A 16,222-nucleotide genomic window follows, 5' to 3' on the forward strand; every position below is an offset into this window, starting at 1 on the left:
AGGTAGTTTGGTCATTTCGGGAGTGCATAAGTTGGGAAATCAAATCATCTCAAATTTTATGCTTTGAATAAAAGAAACAGGCCACGCACTAAGCCAATGAATAATTCTCATGTTTCAGAAACTAATAATTCTAACTTGAAAAAAAAAACGAAGAAGCACAAAACAAAATATATGAAAAAAATTAAAACATTTGAATTAATGCTTAAGTTATCACTAAGTTTTTGAAGAATTTTTTTAAAATTTATCATTAAATTATGATCTTTTAAATAAAACTTAATTTTCAAAAAATTATTGTGCACACATATTTTCTTATTAAAATCAATTTTGTTGAAGACAGGGTTTAAATGTAAATCCTCCCCTAACAAGAATCTAAACATTAATTTATTAGATTGTGGGAAACAATTTTTTTTTATTTTCACTTTATTCGGTCCTGTTAGTAATTAATTATGGAAATAATTACATTTTAACGACAACTTTATTTTTTTTAATACCTTGTGAGTCCTAAATGATTTTCTCCCATGCAAAGGTCCCAAAAACCACCTGCAAGTACCAGTCAGCGTCATCATCAAGTGCTTAGCTCAGGCTTATTCATTCCTAAAGAAAAAAATTCATCTTCTGCCGAACACAGTTGAAAATAGACAAAAAGAAAGAAAACCCACTTCATACTAAACCAAACCACAGAGAGAGAGAGAGAGAGAGAGGAATCTCTCTGGTTGTTTGTGACAAGCTTTCCTCTTTCTTCTTCTTCCTTCTCCTGTTCTTTTCCTTTTCAATGCAATATGAGGAAAACCAAAAGCTCCACAAAGTTTCGTTTCTTCCTGTGATTGAACTCCAGAAATATCAGTCGCAGTTTTCGATTCTAGCTTCTCTTTGAATATGGTTCAAAGGAAGGTACCCTGCAAGCTTGGTATCCAAGCTGATCATCATGTTAAATCTGATAAGCGCTTGGCAAAAAACTTGAACCAAGATGGGAAAACCAGAGGAGGAGCTGATATGAAGAAGAAAATGAAGAAGTCAAGGTCTATTAGGCTTTCTGATATGGAGATTCTCAGATCATCACCACCTTCAAAGAAGAGCTTCTCTCAACCAGTAAAGCCTTCTTCTTTTGTTCAAGTTTCTCATTCTGTATCATCGTCTTCTCCACAGAAGCTGACACCTTTGATCAGAACAAGTGATGGGTCACCCAATTACATGAAGCCCACAAGCAGTTCAGATGCAAAGAAGGAGCTTTTCCCATTGAGTCTTCGAAACTCCAAATCTAACTCAAAGTCTAGCTCTAGCTCTGTTTCTGCTAATAAGCCTGCAAAAACTTTGGCAAAGTCATCACCTAGTTTGAGGCTTGTGAGAACCTTAACGAAGACTCCAAGTTTCAAGAAATCCTCTAGAGTTTCTCTTTGTGCTGATATGAATGCTCAGAGAGGTACCTGTTCTTCAACTTTGAAGGACTCAAAGTTTCCTCCTTACCTGATGCTTAACCCTGGGGCCACTGAGTCTGAAGGCACTTCAGTTATGAGGGTTTGCCCATACACCTATTGTTCTCTGAATGGTCATCGTCATGCTCCTTTGCCTCCATTGAAGAGCTTCTTGTCTGCAAGGAGACGTAATTTGAAGACTCAGAAGAGTATGAAGCTGGAAGCTCTTAGCCCTCGGAGGTTGAAGGTACCCTGCGAGCCAAAGAAGGAATCTGATACTTATGTGGATTTCTTCATTGAAATCTATGCTAAGAAAAATGGGGGTGAAGAAGAAATCAGATGCATGGGCTCCGCCAGAAGATTTGAGGATGAAGAAAACATCAAATCTACAATGGAGGAGAATAACTTGAAGGCACAAGGAGATGATGTTATGAAGCAAGTTGATGCAAGCCTGTCTGATGGATCTCCAAAGTCTGAGATAGATTCGGAAGAGGATTATGGAAAGTGCTTTGATGATGCTAAGATTGAAGCAGATTTGAAGGGGAGCTTTCTTCAAGAACAAGAAGCCGAATTTGCAGATGAAAAGCCCTTATCTATCGGGTCTGGTGAAGAAATAAGCATTGAAAGCTGCTGCAGTGAGGTTAGCTATGAAGGAGAAATGGGTGATTCTAATTCTGAAGCTTCCGATATGGAGTGGGAGCATGAAAAGGATGATGTTGATTCTTCTGTTCTCACAGAGGAGAATGATTCAAAAGTTGAATCTTTATCTGAGAGTTCAAATGATGTTTCTGTGGTGTGGTTAGATGGCATCATTAACATCTATTATGAGGATATTGTTGCTGAAGTTTCCCAAGAATCTAACACCAAAGAAAGGTTCTGTATTGAATCACAACATCATGGGATCAATTGTGATTTGGAAGGGACGCATGAAAGCTTGGAGACTCAAGAACCTAGTAAGTCACAAGAACAAGTGAATTGTGAGCAATCTTTTTTGGCTAAGAAACTGTGTGAGGAATTGACAGACACAGAAGGAAACTGTGGAGGAAATGAAACAGTCATGGATGCCACAGTGTTCTCTTCAAATTTCACTGACGGGAAGACATTTGAAGAACTAGAAGAAATCGACGAGGAGAATCAGGACAAAAATGATGTTTCTAAGGCAGAGAATTCAACGAACAAGACATTACTGGAACTGGATAACGATGAGGCAGATCACATCGCTACAGTAGATAACAGTACCTTGGATGAAAAGGAAAATATGTCTCTCCAACAAGATGATTCAAGTATGTCAGAGGCTGACCAAATTTCAGGTGCTTTCAAGGAATGTTATGAATTAAATCAGCTTGTGACTGAGGAAGATGGTCCTGAGAATCATTTTACCCCAGAGGAAGAACCACTTGTAGCTGAGACTAATAATAAAATGGAAGAGAAGGATAATGCCGATTTCAAGGAAGAAATGGTTGAAAGTTTTATTTCTGGTGCCTCTCAGGATTGTCATGAAGCTTCCGAGGGTGATAGTAGCCAAGTTGATAAGGCGAGTGAACCTTGTGAGGCTGATAAGGTCAGTGAAGAAGAGAAGAATTCAAGCCAAGATATTAGTGAAGAAGAGAAGTTAGAGAGCCCAAGCAGCATTGGTGGTGAAGAACAGAGCCCGTGCAGGAAATGGATAGGGTCTGAAAGGCGCAAGAGAGGGGTTCAAGACGAGGATGAAATGAGGAAGATCAACCCCCGGGAGCCAAATTTCCTCCCTTTGGTTCCAGATCCAGAAGGAGAAAAGGTTGATCTGAAGCATCAGATGATGGATGAGAGAAAAAATGCAGAGGAATGGATGCTTGATTATGCACTGAGACAAACTGTCACAAAGCTTGCTCCTGCTAGGAAGAGGAAGGTGGCACTGCTAGTGGAAGCTTTTGAATCCGTAATCCCAATGCCCAAATGTGAAACTCGCATGAGAAACAAGTCATCCTTTGCACATCCATGGCCTATTCAAGCTTGTAGCTGAGGTAAAACATTGAACTTCTCTCACTTTTCTCGTACTTTTCCTTTATCAAGAAGACCTATTTTGGCTGCAGTATCTGAAGCCATGTTTCAGAATAATAATTTATGGAATAGTAAACTGATAATGACATAATACAAGACAGACCCAGTAAACCAGAAATTTACTTTTTCTTTGTTAGAGTGCTGGTGAAAATTGGAGGTAAGAAACTTGGACTATCATCCTCATGAGAAGCAGAGGTAGCAGAATAGTAAGATCACCAGGAGAAAGCCATTTTCTAGGGAGCAATCTGCAATGACATTATAACAATTAACTTCTTGTGAAACTCTTCTCTGTAACATGGAGGCAAAGAAAGAAGCTTCAAGCAATAAGGGAATTAGGGTTCCACAATGGAAACCGTAACCCCTAAAGGAATTTTGTGGTTCTTACTTCTTCTTGCTAAACTCTGTGGGTCTCAATGTTGTTTACTATCCGTAGCTGTGTTTGATACACTAATATTATGTTTGCTAAAAGAGTTTTTTTATGTCTGTGGAGTGTTTTAATCTATTGTACTTGTTTGTATTATGCAGAAGCGGAACTGATTATGTATGTTACGTTATTTCATTTATTCATTTGCGTTGACATTTACAGTCATGGAAATGCAACCTGAGAAGTAAATTTGTCTGGATGTTGTAAAATTTAGAAAAACTCTAGTAAATGGTTATGTTAAATAATCAGTTCCTACATAGAATGATTAATATCAATACAAAATATAAGTTTAGAGAGGTGTAATATTCACAAATTATGAATATTGTGTCATATTTTAAGCTCCATGCAAATGCTTGAATTCTGACTTCTCCAATTTTTAAAGTTCAAACGTCTATGGTATTTTTTCACTTGTATTATATCATTAGGAATAGTATCAAATATTGAGAACCATATTGTTAGCAAAACCATCTTGCTGTGTTCGTTCTGCCCCGCATTTTCAAGTGCTGTAAGTTGGGGGGGAAAACCTTTACAATTATCATAATAATGAGCATTTCTGTGTACTGGAAATTTACAAGGTTTTACAATCAGGCAGATAATATAAACTTTAGTGTATGCACATCAGTTACAGGAGCTCATGAATTAGTTCTTGAATATCTTAAGCATGATTAAGTTTCTAAATCAGAATTAACTAAAATTAGCTTGAGTCATAGGAGGTTTCGTAACTTAAAACAAGTAATTAAGGATTTAAACTCCAACCCTGAAGCACTTTGAAACTTGATCCTATTTGCTCATTATGTCCCTTTTACAGCTCATTCTTCCTTCATCATATTACATCAATACTCATCAATCTAGGAATCCAGACGGTCCAAATTTAATTTTATTTAATTGGTATGTTGTAAATAAAATCTTATTTTATTAGACATAAAATAAAAAATAATCTTGAAATTATCATTTTCTTTAGAAAAATAAATTATCATTCTAAAAAGTTGCATATTAAAAGGGATTCCAAAAAACTACCCGTGTCCAACAGAGGACATTAAAAATCAGCACATCCCAAATTATTTTATAAAGTAATCAATCTGTGTATGTATATTAAAAATAAGAACATTGTTCTTATTGTGTAAATAATTTCCGAGATAAATCTATAGAATAAACTCCAACACAAATTCAACGAATCTAAAACCTACAATAATGATTTAACCTTTTATAGACAAATCATCTGCTTCAAAAAGAAAGGGTCCTCCACAAACCAAACGTATCCAAACGGACAAGCCTAAAATGAAAGACAGGAACAATAACTTCGCTGGGAAAAAATGCATTCAAATTCAATTTGGTGCTTTAAACCGCAAAACAAAAGCTCCATATAACAGATTAATAAAGTGAAATATATCATATGAGAATACAAGTCTCAAACTCCTCTATCTAATTCTCAGAAAAAAAGTTAAAAAAAAAAAAGGTGACTCAGCGCTTCCCGCCGCCGCCGCCAAGTTTAGGACCTCTGGGGGCAGCACCCTTGGGGGCATTTCCTTTTCCTTGTGCTTTCTGTGCCTTGGCCATCACTTCAGCCTTCTTAGCCTTCTTCTCATCCTTTGTTTTCTTGATCCTCTCCTTAATCTCACTGCATCATGCATTCAGATAATCACATGATATATGGTAACATAACATAACTTCATGCCATCCAACATGAGATAACAATAGAAGAGTCTCATAGTAATACACACCGAAGGGCGGCTTCTCTAGCTGCATCTCTGACTTCGGGCTTCTCCGTTCTTTTTTTCTGTATAACTTCCAGGGTGGCCCCAACAATGGACCTAGAGTAAGGCTTTTTGGTCGTGCGCCGCCTCTTCTTGACAGCTTCTTGGGCAATGTCCTGCAGACACCGCATACACAATCACGCATTTGATCAATGAGAGATCAACGGAATTTCAAACAGTTTCACTAACATCCTGTTACTATGTGCTAATTTTAACTTCTCAGTTCTCAGTGCAGCAACCCATCCAGCACAAAAAAGGTGTCTGCCACCAATGTTGAAACCCAAGCTAATTTACAGACAAGTTTAAATTAATTTGGGCCATATAATGGCTAGTATCAGTTGAGGTTGACTATAACTAACAGCAATCTTTTTTTTTTTTTGGGTTTCTCACAGGTATCTTCATATTGGAAACAATCCCATTCAAGGCACTGTCGAGTACTAAATGTAAGTACCTCTCCTAATGAGTATCTGAACTTGGTTTACCACATTACAAGGAACTAGCCCCTTTTAGACAAGTTTAATTTCAAATTTATATAATTCTGTATTGCCACCACAAGCCAAGAGCCACCTATGTTGAAACCCAGGCTAATTTACAACAAGTTTAATTTAATTGGGGCCTTATAATAGATAGTATCAGTTAAGGTTCACTAAAACTATAGTAATTTTGATAATAACAATACCTTCTTGTGTTGCTTCCTGTACATGGCAGTCCAGGTGAGCTTTGATGGCTTCAATCTGTTGTGGAAGTACCTCTTGCATTTTGAGTTGGCAAACAAGAAGACCTGATAAAAACATAAAATGAACCCATTTAGCACCTAATGGATCATCATATCATCTCTGAAAAAAGGAAGATTGATCCAATTGAAGTCACCTGAGAATCAGCACGAACAAATCTAATGCCTTTGCCGGGGTAGATCTTACCCCCACTGAATCGGCATAGTTCAGTCCTGATATACCCATATCAAAAACCAGTTACCACATTTGTCAAGAGGCAATTATTTTGGAAAAAACACAAGATTGCTTGCTTTTGTTATGATCGGAAAAAAGTCCGACTTGCTTGCAAAGAAGTCCCAATTAGTCGAAGGATGTCTCAAGTGCTAGCAAAACATAACTATATAGCCACTAGGTGTCCAATTTCAGCTTCTATACGGCCAGCAATATTGGTATAATGCAGAATAATCATATCAAACAAAAGATTTTGGGGATCAGAATATGCAGAAACCAACAACTTTGAAGGCAGGAAAAACTAATAAGCCCAGACAAAGCAATTCCTCGGTAGAGAATAGCAGAAAAATCATGGTCCAAAATCCCAGAAAGCTGACAAAATACAAAAGCCACATTCACATTCATTCAAACTCGTCGAAACGTTTATATGATTACAGAACCATTCAGTCTTAAATAAAAAAACATTATGAGTAGATTTCAGCAAAGCAGGGTGGTTATGCATTCACAAATAAAACCCATCATTCACCAATCCACGTTCCTAAATTGCAACTGCGAAGCATGGATCTAAGCGAGTTGTTAGCCATACCGTAAACGAAGAGGAAGGTTTCAAATTGATGGCGCAGAAGAAAAAAACGAAGTTTAAAATCACAGTACACATGCAAAGCAGAGATGAAAGTAGAAAAGGAAGAAGAACGCACTTCAGCACCATGTCGACGGCGGCTGCAACGCTGGCTTCCTGCTGTGGAAACTGAAAACCCAAAAAGCGCCCATGCCTTGGTGCATATTTATCGCATGACTCTAATAATAATATTATTATTAAACAAAATATCGAATACTTAATTTTGTATACTTTGACCGAAAAAAATAATCTTATATACTTGATATATTTTTATCTAATTAAATCTAAACATATAAATTTTAATGTAACAAAAATTTATCATAAAATAAATTATTTATAAAAGATATACATATTGTTTATTGAAAACAAGCATCTTACATATATAAAGTTGAATACATAGTTTTATTTCTTATTTATTATCATATCATCATTAAATGAAATTATCCCAAATTTGTAACATTTTATAGTGAAAAGTGTTAAAAATTTCATTATGACATGAACTAATAGGAATAGAAATACTTTTAATTTTAATTTTTTTATAAAATTACCACTCGGCTTTCTTTGATAACAGATAATATTATCACTTTATCCATAACTTTATTTATTATTATAAAACTATAATTTCGATTTCTTTATCAAGAATATTTATTTTAGATCTTTTGTTTTATATATATATATATATATTGGCATTTAATTTTTTGCCCTGAAATCCCAGCAAACAGAGTTAAGCTCCATAATCACTCCTCATTATTCAGAATCAGCCTCACAATACAACATCAAATCATCCGCAAACAATAAATTAACATAGTTTGTTCATAGCAACGAATTAACTGCATCAAATTATAGGATCGTTTGTTTAAAATTAAAAAATAAATAATTTTTGAGTAATCTTAAAAATTTTATAAAAAAGATTTATTTTGTAAGCATTTTATAAAAAACAAACATTATTTTATGTTTAGTTATAATAATAAAAAAGTAATTATTAATTAATTATTTTTAAATTTTATGATATATTTGCATGTTTTGCCTCTTTAAAACTCTCACTCTCATCTACTGTATTATATTATTTTTAGAGTAGCTTTTTAAACTAATCAAATATATATGTTTTTAGATTTTAATTATTTTTAAAAATTTTAACAAATATAATAAAAACTCACAAATATTTTTTAAAAAATAAGAAATTTTTTTATAAAATAAGCTAAAACAAACGAGTCAATACTCCAATCTCTTCCACAGTTTCATAAAAAATTGCCAGATCATATGATTATATATTTTTTCTAGATTGATTTTAATAACCAAGGAAATGTAAGCTATAATTTTATAGATAGAAGTTATGAAAAAGCCATAAAAGATGGTAAAAAAAAATTTAAATAGTGATTTCAAGCATTTTTCGTAACATAGATTTGGTGGTAACAATATTTTTTTTAAAAAAATTAAAAGCATGTCCACTAATTCAATTAATAGACGTCCCATATCTTTTGATAGAGGCCCATACTTATTTAGACGCAGTCCAATTGAGTTTATTGATTATTTTATGGGCTCGGTCCAAATAAACCTTCCGGTCCAATTATTTATTTGGACTTCATAGAATGCACCATGAAGGCAAGCCACCAAAGGGGTAAGGAATCAAAGCTTTCTACATTTTTTTTAAATGTAATTATTTTTGGCAACAAATTAAAACGTTTGTTTAATATTAAAAAATAAATTATTTTTACACAGTATAAACATTTATATAAAATATTTATTTTATAGAGATTTAAAAAGATATATATTATTTTATGTTTAGTTATAATAATAAAAAATTATTATTATTTAATTATTTTTTAGATCTTATTATATCTTCATGGATATTTATTTATAAAAAATAAATAATTATTTATTTATTTAAAAATTTCATAATATTTTCATGCATCTTTATATTTTTATGGTATTCTCTTTTATCTACGGCGTCACTCAACACAATAAGTAATATTTTTTAAATTTTAATTATTTTCAAAAATTTAATAGCAAAGCAACTGCTTATCCAATCACTCAGGAAAAATAAATTATTAAGTATGCGTGACTTTTCATTTTGTCGAGATAAATTTTTTGACACAGTCTTATATATTTTAGTTTATTTGTAATATACGCACACAGTCTTATATATTTAAATTATTTATTGTTAATTAAATAAATATATGTGAATCTTTTATAAATTATTTTTTCAAAACAAGTTAACAAACTCTTGATATTAATATTATTAACTTATTAAAATTTATTTATTTTGATTGAATTAGATGAAAGTATATTAAGTATATAAAATTAAATATTCTAGTCTTACCAAGGTACGTAAAACCAGACCAATTATTGAACCGGTCATGGTACTGGGTCACGGGTTAATGGTTCAACTAGGATTAAACCGGGGGTTGAATTGGTGGCAAACCGATCATGATTAAAATAATACAATTTAAATAAAAAGATATTAATTATAAAAACATTCAATCAAATACAATACTTCAAATATCTATCCTTACAATTACAACCTTTCTATCATATGATTAACATGTCCATGGTAACTAATATTCACCAACACCAAAGTCATCATTAACTTCATTCAAATCTTCGAGCATTGAGACATTAGGACTGGAATGAGAAAAACCAGAACCACTAGCAACATCAAGCAAAGATGGGGGCTCTAGAACATTCATATATTTATCACCTACAACAAACAAAAATTAATACTAATGAATGGCATTTCAAGAAATTCATATACTTGTATTAGACATGATAGTAGATTTAATATACCTTCATAATCCCTTTCAAGGGTTAATGGAGCAGCTATGGTTTCATTGTGAATGGCACTTTTAAGATTTGCAATTTCTTGAGAATCAAACTCAAAAGCTGGCTCTTCCTCTTCTTCAACCACTCAAAAGTCAATTTTGTCAATTAATTCATAATCAATGGTATCATAACTTTTATTTTTCCTTAATTGACTTATTGAAAAAAAAATAAAGCAATCAAATATGATAAACAATAATAAAACTCATATTCAATTATAAACTACAAAAGCATTGCCATTTAAAACTCTAATTCTTACATATGCTTCAATCGCAGATTATAATTTGTAAAAACCAAATCATTCAATCTTTGATGTTGTAATTTATTTCGTCTTTTGGTATGGATGCGTTCAAACAAACTCCAATTTCTTTTATAGCCAGAAGAAGAAGAAGTTTGGCTAAGAATATGCATTGCAAGAGTTTACAATTTTGGAACAGAACCTTTATAGAATGACCACTATTCATCTGCAAATAAAAGACATTTAGTTAGATGTTAATCATATGATAACTAGAATTACCATGGACATGTTAAATAATAAATATGAACACTCATAAGGATCTAATTTTTGGGGCTGCTCTTTGACATGAAATTTTGTCAAAAGATTCTTTACGATCACGATACAAGCTCAATTGCTTCATCATCACAATATAATCAATTTCTTCGCTTTCATTTGACTCAAACACATCAAGCATTTCATCCATTAACCTTCTCTTATGAATAAAATTCTCATCATACAAGAATGTAGGATTCAACAAATATGCTGCTACATAAAAATTTATCTTAAAGTGCTTATCCCATCGAGCTTGAATAATGCTTGTGTAAGGCTTGTAATAATCTTTCTTATTGTTGAATGTTGCCTTGATTTCTATTTTTGCCCTTTGCATGCCTTCATAAACATAAAACAAAGAAGGCTTCTCATCTGAATCCACAATTCTCAACAACTTTATAAGAGGAGACACAACCTTCACAATTTCCAAGCAATCACCCCAAAAGCCATTATCTAATATGATGGCAGAAACAATTACTTCAGCTTGAGTCTTTGACAATTTGTGATCCACAAAGTGCTTATCAGTCACCAAAGCTTGCAAGTCATGTTTATGCATATATATGCTATACAATGTGATAAATGTAGTAGCAAATTTTGTTATACCAGGACGTACAATTTCTTTCCAACCCAGTCTTTTCCTAAGCCATGACAAGAAGATCATATGATTATAAACAAAAATAGTTATCTTTGGTGCCTTAGTTGCAAGTGCTGACACATTGTCTAAGCTTGCTATATCTTTTAAAGTAAGGTTCAAACAATGAGCAGCATAAGGTGACCAATAAATATTTTTATATTTTTCCTTAATCAACTTACCACATGCTACATAATTTGCAGTATTATCAGTCACCGCATGAACAATGTTCTTGGGACCAACCCACTTAATCACTTCACAGAACAACGAGAACAAAGTCCTAGCATCTTTTACCAAATTTAAAGCATCAATAGATTTTACAAAAACCATTCCATATGTAGAATAGACTAAGAAATTAATCAAAGTTCGCTGCCTCACATCTGTCCGACCATCAGCCATGAGTGTACATCTAGTGTTTTTCCATTTAGCTCGATGATTCTCAATAAGTAATTAACATTCTTTTTTTCAATCTGTCAATAAAAGTGACTCTAAATTCATAAGCATTAGGGGCTTTGAACCCTTGCCCAATCGAAGTAATAGCATCTATGGCTTTTTGAAATGAAGGGCAATTTAATGCATTAAATGGAATGCAATTGATGATAGCCCATTCAGCAATAGCCATTTTTGCATTAAATTATGCTTCTTTTGTTGCAAACACACTCTTGATACCAGGTTGGGAACTAGGAGTTGTCCTAGGGGCAAAATAATTCTCAACTGAAACAATAGAAGCTTTCTTCTTATTGGAACCTCTCTCAGGGACTATTTTAATTGGAGTAGGAGCAATTAGATCATTAGTTTCAAGGTCCCTTATGTCTACTTGTTCTTGTTCTTTTCTATCATCAACCTTCCTTTTTCTCCTACCTTTCAAAGACTCTATCATCCTGTGACGTACATCATGAGGAACTTTTTTACAAGAAGCTACTTGACCACTCACACTAGCAAGATGTTGCTTCATTCTGTTAATCCTACCTCCTCCATAGCTTGATGCATAATAAAGGCAAGTATATATATTTTTCTTGCCTTTTTTTCTTAAGGCAACATGTGCCCAAGCAAGATCAGTTTTTCCACACATAGATGGGGCCTCAGATTTTGAGTCATTACCACTAGGAGGGGGATCATTGGAATTGGAGGTGAGTTCATTTCTATCACTACTAGGATTACTTTCAATATCCATGATCAATGCAATAATTATATTTTAACCTGTAAGCTAAAATAATGACTAAGCTTCAATTTCATTTTTCCACACAAATGTTGATTAGTCATATTCAATTATTCAGTGTTGATTGCATAGTTTTTAGGTTTGGCCACAAAAAAGAAGAAAAAAGAAGAAGCTAGATATGCCCTATAACATAGTGCAATCTATAGTTTAGAATTAAGATAGAAAATCACATCATTTTTAAAATGCATACACAGTACGAACCATTATCAGACTACTTGTAGTTTTTCAACACAAAATGATTCAAGAGCTTGTAGTTCTGAATACAAAGGCGCAACTACTTGCAGTTTTGTTTCTTTAAAGCTATGTTGTCGGAATTATAAGACCTTTTCTATTCATTTATCGAGAATTAAACTTGATTAAATCATTGTTAAGCTAAATCACTGTTAATCTAATCACTTAGGATCAAAATCCTTTATAGTCCAGTCGATTAAATCAAGTTGAATCAACAAAAAATCAGCTTAAGCCACCGAACAAGCACGAAACAAATCACGAGCAATAGAGTCGAGTACTTAAGCTGAATCATGAAACAAAAAACAAAGTCGAGCATGAGTAATGGTGACTAACCTGAAGCAAAGAGAATGTGAGCTGCTGAATTGAGCTGTTACGAACTGAGCAATTGAGATTTCAGATCGATTAGGCTAGAGAAGAGATGGAAGTCATACATTGAGCTGGAGGAAAGATTGAATAACAGAGATAGAGATAGAGCTGGAGAGGACGGATAGTCGGAGACAGGGAAAGGTGAGGAAGGAGGGTCGGAGAGTCGGATGCTGATTAGGTTAGGGCGAGAGAAAGGAGAGACATAGACGAAACTCATGAAAGGGAAAGGTGATGTTGTCTAGATCTAGAGTTTGGAGTTTGGACTGAAAGAAAATCGGTCAAGGCGATGCAATCCAAAAGAAAATTTAGGCTTCATTTTTCACCTTTTTTTTTGTTATTTTCGAACTCCACTAATAGCTTGCTTTGGATTTGGACCGAAAGAAAATAAAAAAAAACAAATCCCCTAAAATGACATCATTTTGGGGGTTTTGTCTGAAAAAATCATGATCCAGTTAACCCAGTCAACCCATCGAGTTATCCGGATTATACCGGGTTGACCGGGTTACCCCGGTTCATTTGCTCATCGATTTAAGAGCAAATCCAGACCGAACAAGGGATCGAGTCACCGGTTTTCGGGTTGACCTAGCTAGTCCGATTTGAGTTTCAATACCATGAGTCTTACACACACATGTATCAAATTTTTTAGGGGTGGGAATAGGTTTAACGCCTATAGTCTAGCCTATTTCAAGTTTAACTCAGCTTATTTACTTAATAAATTCATGCCATTTTAAGCTTTTACTTAATTAAGTTTATTTAGTTAAATAAATTAGGCCTATTTTTTTTAAGGCCTAGTCTTCAAACTCAACAAGCAGCTTATTTACACACACACACACACACACACACACACACACACAGAGTTTTATAAGATCGTCTGATTTTATCGATCTAAATAAAACAGGTTTTACATGAAGAAAATTTAGCTTAGCATGTTTTATTCGATACGGGTAAGAGAAGAACCTAACTCGATATTCTTAAAAAAATAGAGAAATTAGAACCAAGTCAAGATGATACAAATCAACCCCTCTTCTTGCACCAAAGATCTTACCATTTTTGAAATAACTGGAGTTACATCTATTTTTTCATTTCAATTCAAGAGTTCTTATGTGTTTCCATTTGAAACTCCAAAAAATGGACAAATTCCTTCAGTTTTATCATTTAATTCTTAATCAATTTATTCTTTTTTTATTTTTAGTCATATTTTCAATCATAGTGGACTTATATATTAATTTAATATTGTCACATTATTATTATATTGTATTGTAGTTGGTAAATCCTTTCAATCATTATATATTATACTCTCTCCGTTCAAAAATGTAAGGCATTTTTTGAGGAGTTGAATGTTAAAAAATGTAAGATATTTTTAGTTTTTCGAGATATAATCATTGCCTTTTTTCAAAAGTGTCTCTATTGATAATGACTTTATATTTATTGCAGGGTGTTTAATATAGGTAAATATAAAAAGATAGGGTTAGTTAAAAAATAAGTAATTACTTTATTGAGAGGCAAGATTTAATTAAAAATGCCTTATATTTTTGAACAGATGGAGTAAGTGATAAATCAGGTTATGTATTGTATATTATAACAATTTTAAAGTATATTTGAAAAGTTTAAAACTAAAATAAGAGCATATTTAAAAGGCTTACTTTTAAGTAATTTTTTAAATAAACTTTCAAGTCAAGCTAGGTTAAGCTTGAGGTAAGTTTAAGTTTGAGCCACAAAAAAGTCCTATACAAGTTTCAAGTTAGGCTCAAGCCTCTAATTTATTACATAGATTCAGACTTATTTAACTAAAATTTAACTCGGCCTAGCCTCTTTTCATTCTTAAAAATTTGTTATCCTCTAATAGCAGTTGGCCGAAAAAAAAAACGATCTTCCATAGTTTTCTGTTGTCTTTATCTTTGGTCCCTCAGTTCCTAAGTGAAAGCTTTTTAATTTTTAAAATCTTATGCTATCAATTTATCAAATTCTTCCATATTTAACTTTTCTCACCCGAAAGAAGAAAAATATAAATTTGATGAGGTGTCGCTCAAGTGTTGCATGTGAAAGAAAAGGCAATGCACCATACATAGATCTCAATTACTAAATAATTTATTAGCACAATATTTGGTACGTAAAATATTAGAATGGAATGATATGCAAAACATAATTTTATAGGTAAATTGTCATTTGTGTCTCTTATTAAAAAAAAAATATAAAAACAGTTATAGTTATTTTTTTTGTTTGAAAGAACAAGTAAACTTCATTAAAACGATGGAAAATGATAACAACACAAAAACTCAAGAAGAATAATAACACTATTATTCTCTTAGGCCAACTACGCTAAAAACAACACAAAAATTCAAAACTAAATATAAATAAAGTTTGGCTCAAACGGGATAAACTTACAACACAAAAACAAAAATGAAATACAACACCAAAATTAAAAAACAATTACAAAAACCAATGGAGGTTGGACCTAAAGCGGAAAGAATCAGTCATTCATAACGTGACACACTAATATTCAAATCCTTATTGAGAGAGATAATACCTAATCATATCTTGAATATGATTGTTTTTAATAAAAAGATACCTCTAAACAATTAAAAAAAAATAATAAAAATGACAACAATGAGGGAAAAAATGTCTGAATGATATACCTCAAATTCAAGATTTTTTTTTAAAAGAAACAAAATGGATAGTCACATCTAAAGCCTAAGGGCCTTTAGATCAATGTTTCAAAAACTGCACTAGATGATGAATCAAAAAAGTTGGTAAGTCACAATTCTTATGATTTGATTGGTTAAACTAATATTTGAATTCTCTGACATAATAATTAAATAAAAATAATAATATTTAAATAAAAAATGGAACAAAACAATCCAATCGTTCTGAGTTCTAAGGTTTTTCGCCAAGTTTTTAAGAAATGCCCAAGGTCAAAGTAGGTCAATTTGAGTCAATTGCCATAACGGGCCAAATTGTTGAATCAAAACGCTTTCTTTTTTGGCTGATACTCAGATCAATTCGATTGTACAAGGTGATTTGGGTCTGAAAACAATGCTCCAGGCACATTGGATTACTTAAAGAAGATGTCATGTTGAACTTACTTCTACATTTGTGTGTGTGGTGTCTACTCGAGACTAGCAAGACTAAGGATGAAATTACTTGAACTGAATAATATAATTACAAAAGCATCTTTGATAAACCTTTTAGAAAACTCTAATCAAACGATCGGGATTGAA

At 32.8% G+C, this 16,222-nt stretch overlaps 3 protein-coding genes across 3 annotated transcripts; 1 reads left to right on the forward strand and 2 right to left on the reverse strand.

Annotated features, from left to right (window-relative positions):
* The first annotated feature begins 650 nt into the window (after positions 1–650).
* On the forward strand, positions 651–4,035 carry LOC129314207 (calmodulin binding protein PICBP-like). Its single transcript, XM_054957566.1, has 2 exons — positions 651–3,415; positions 3,590–4,035. The coding sequence occupies exon 1, from the start codon at positions 877–879 to the stop codon at positions 3,412–3,414; it is 2,538 nt and encodes an 845-aa protein (XP_054813541.1). The 5' UTR covers positions 651–876; the 3' UTR covers position 3,415; positions 3,590–4,035.
* Positions 4,036–5,323: 1,288 nt separating this feature from the next.
* Positions 5,324–7,348, reverse strand: LOC129314226 (60S ribosomal protein L24-like). The gene is made up of 5 exons (XM_054957589.1): positions 7,273–7,348; positions 6,501–6,576; positions 6,310–6,411; positions 5,598–5,746; positions 5,324–5,494 (listed from the first exon to the last, which is right to left on the reverse strand). Exons 1-5 carry the CDS (start codon positions 7,281–7,283, stop codon positions 5,338–5,340), a joined length of 495 nt encoding a protein of 164 aa, XP_054813564.1. The 5' UTR covers positions 7,284–7,348; the 3' UTR covers positions 5,324–5,337.
* A 2,400-nt stretch (positions 7,349–9,748) lies between these two features.
* On the reverse strand, positions 9,749–11,587 carry LOC129314118 (uncharacterized). The gene is made up of 3 exons (XM_054957488.1): positions 10,621–11,587; positions 9,978–10,088; positions 9,749–9,891 (listed from the first exon to the last, which is right to left on the reverse strand). The coding sequence occupies exons 1-3, from the start codon at positions 11,585–11,587 to the stop codon at positions 9,749–9,751; spliced, it is 1,221 nt and encodes a 406-aa protein (XP_054813463.1).
* Positions 11,588–16,222: the final 4,635 nt, after the last annotated feature.

This window comes from Prosopis cineraria, unplaced genomic scaffold (genome assembly GCF_029017545.1).
Source record: "Prosopis cineraria cultivar Desert tree isolate PC_DT_omini unplaced genomic scaffold, ASM2901754v1 PC6, whole genome shotgun sequence".
Lineage (NCBI taxonomy): Eukaryota > Viridiplantae > Streptophyta > Magnoliopsida > Fabales > Fabaceae > Prosopis > Prosopis cineraria.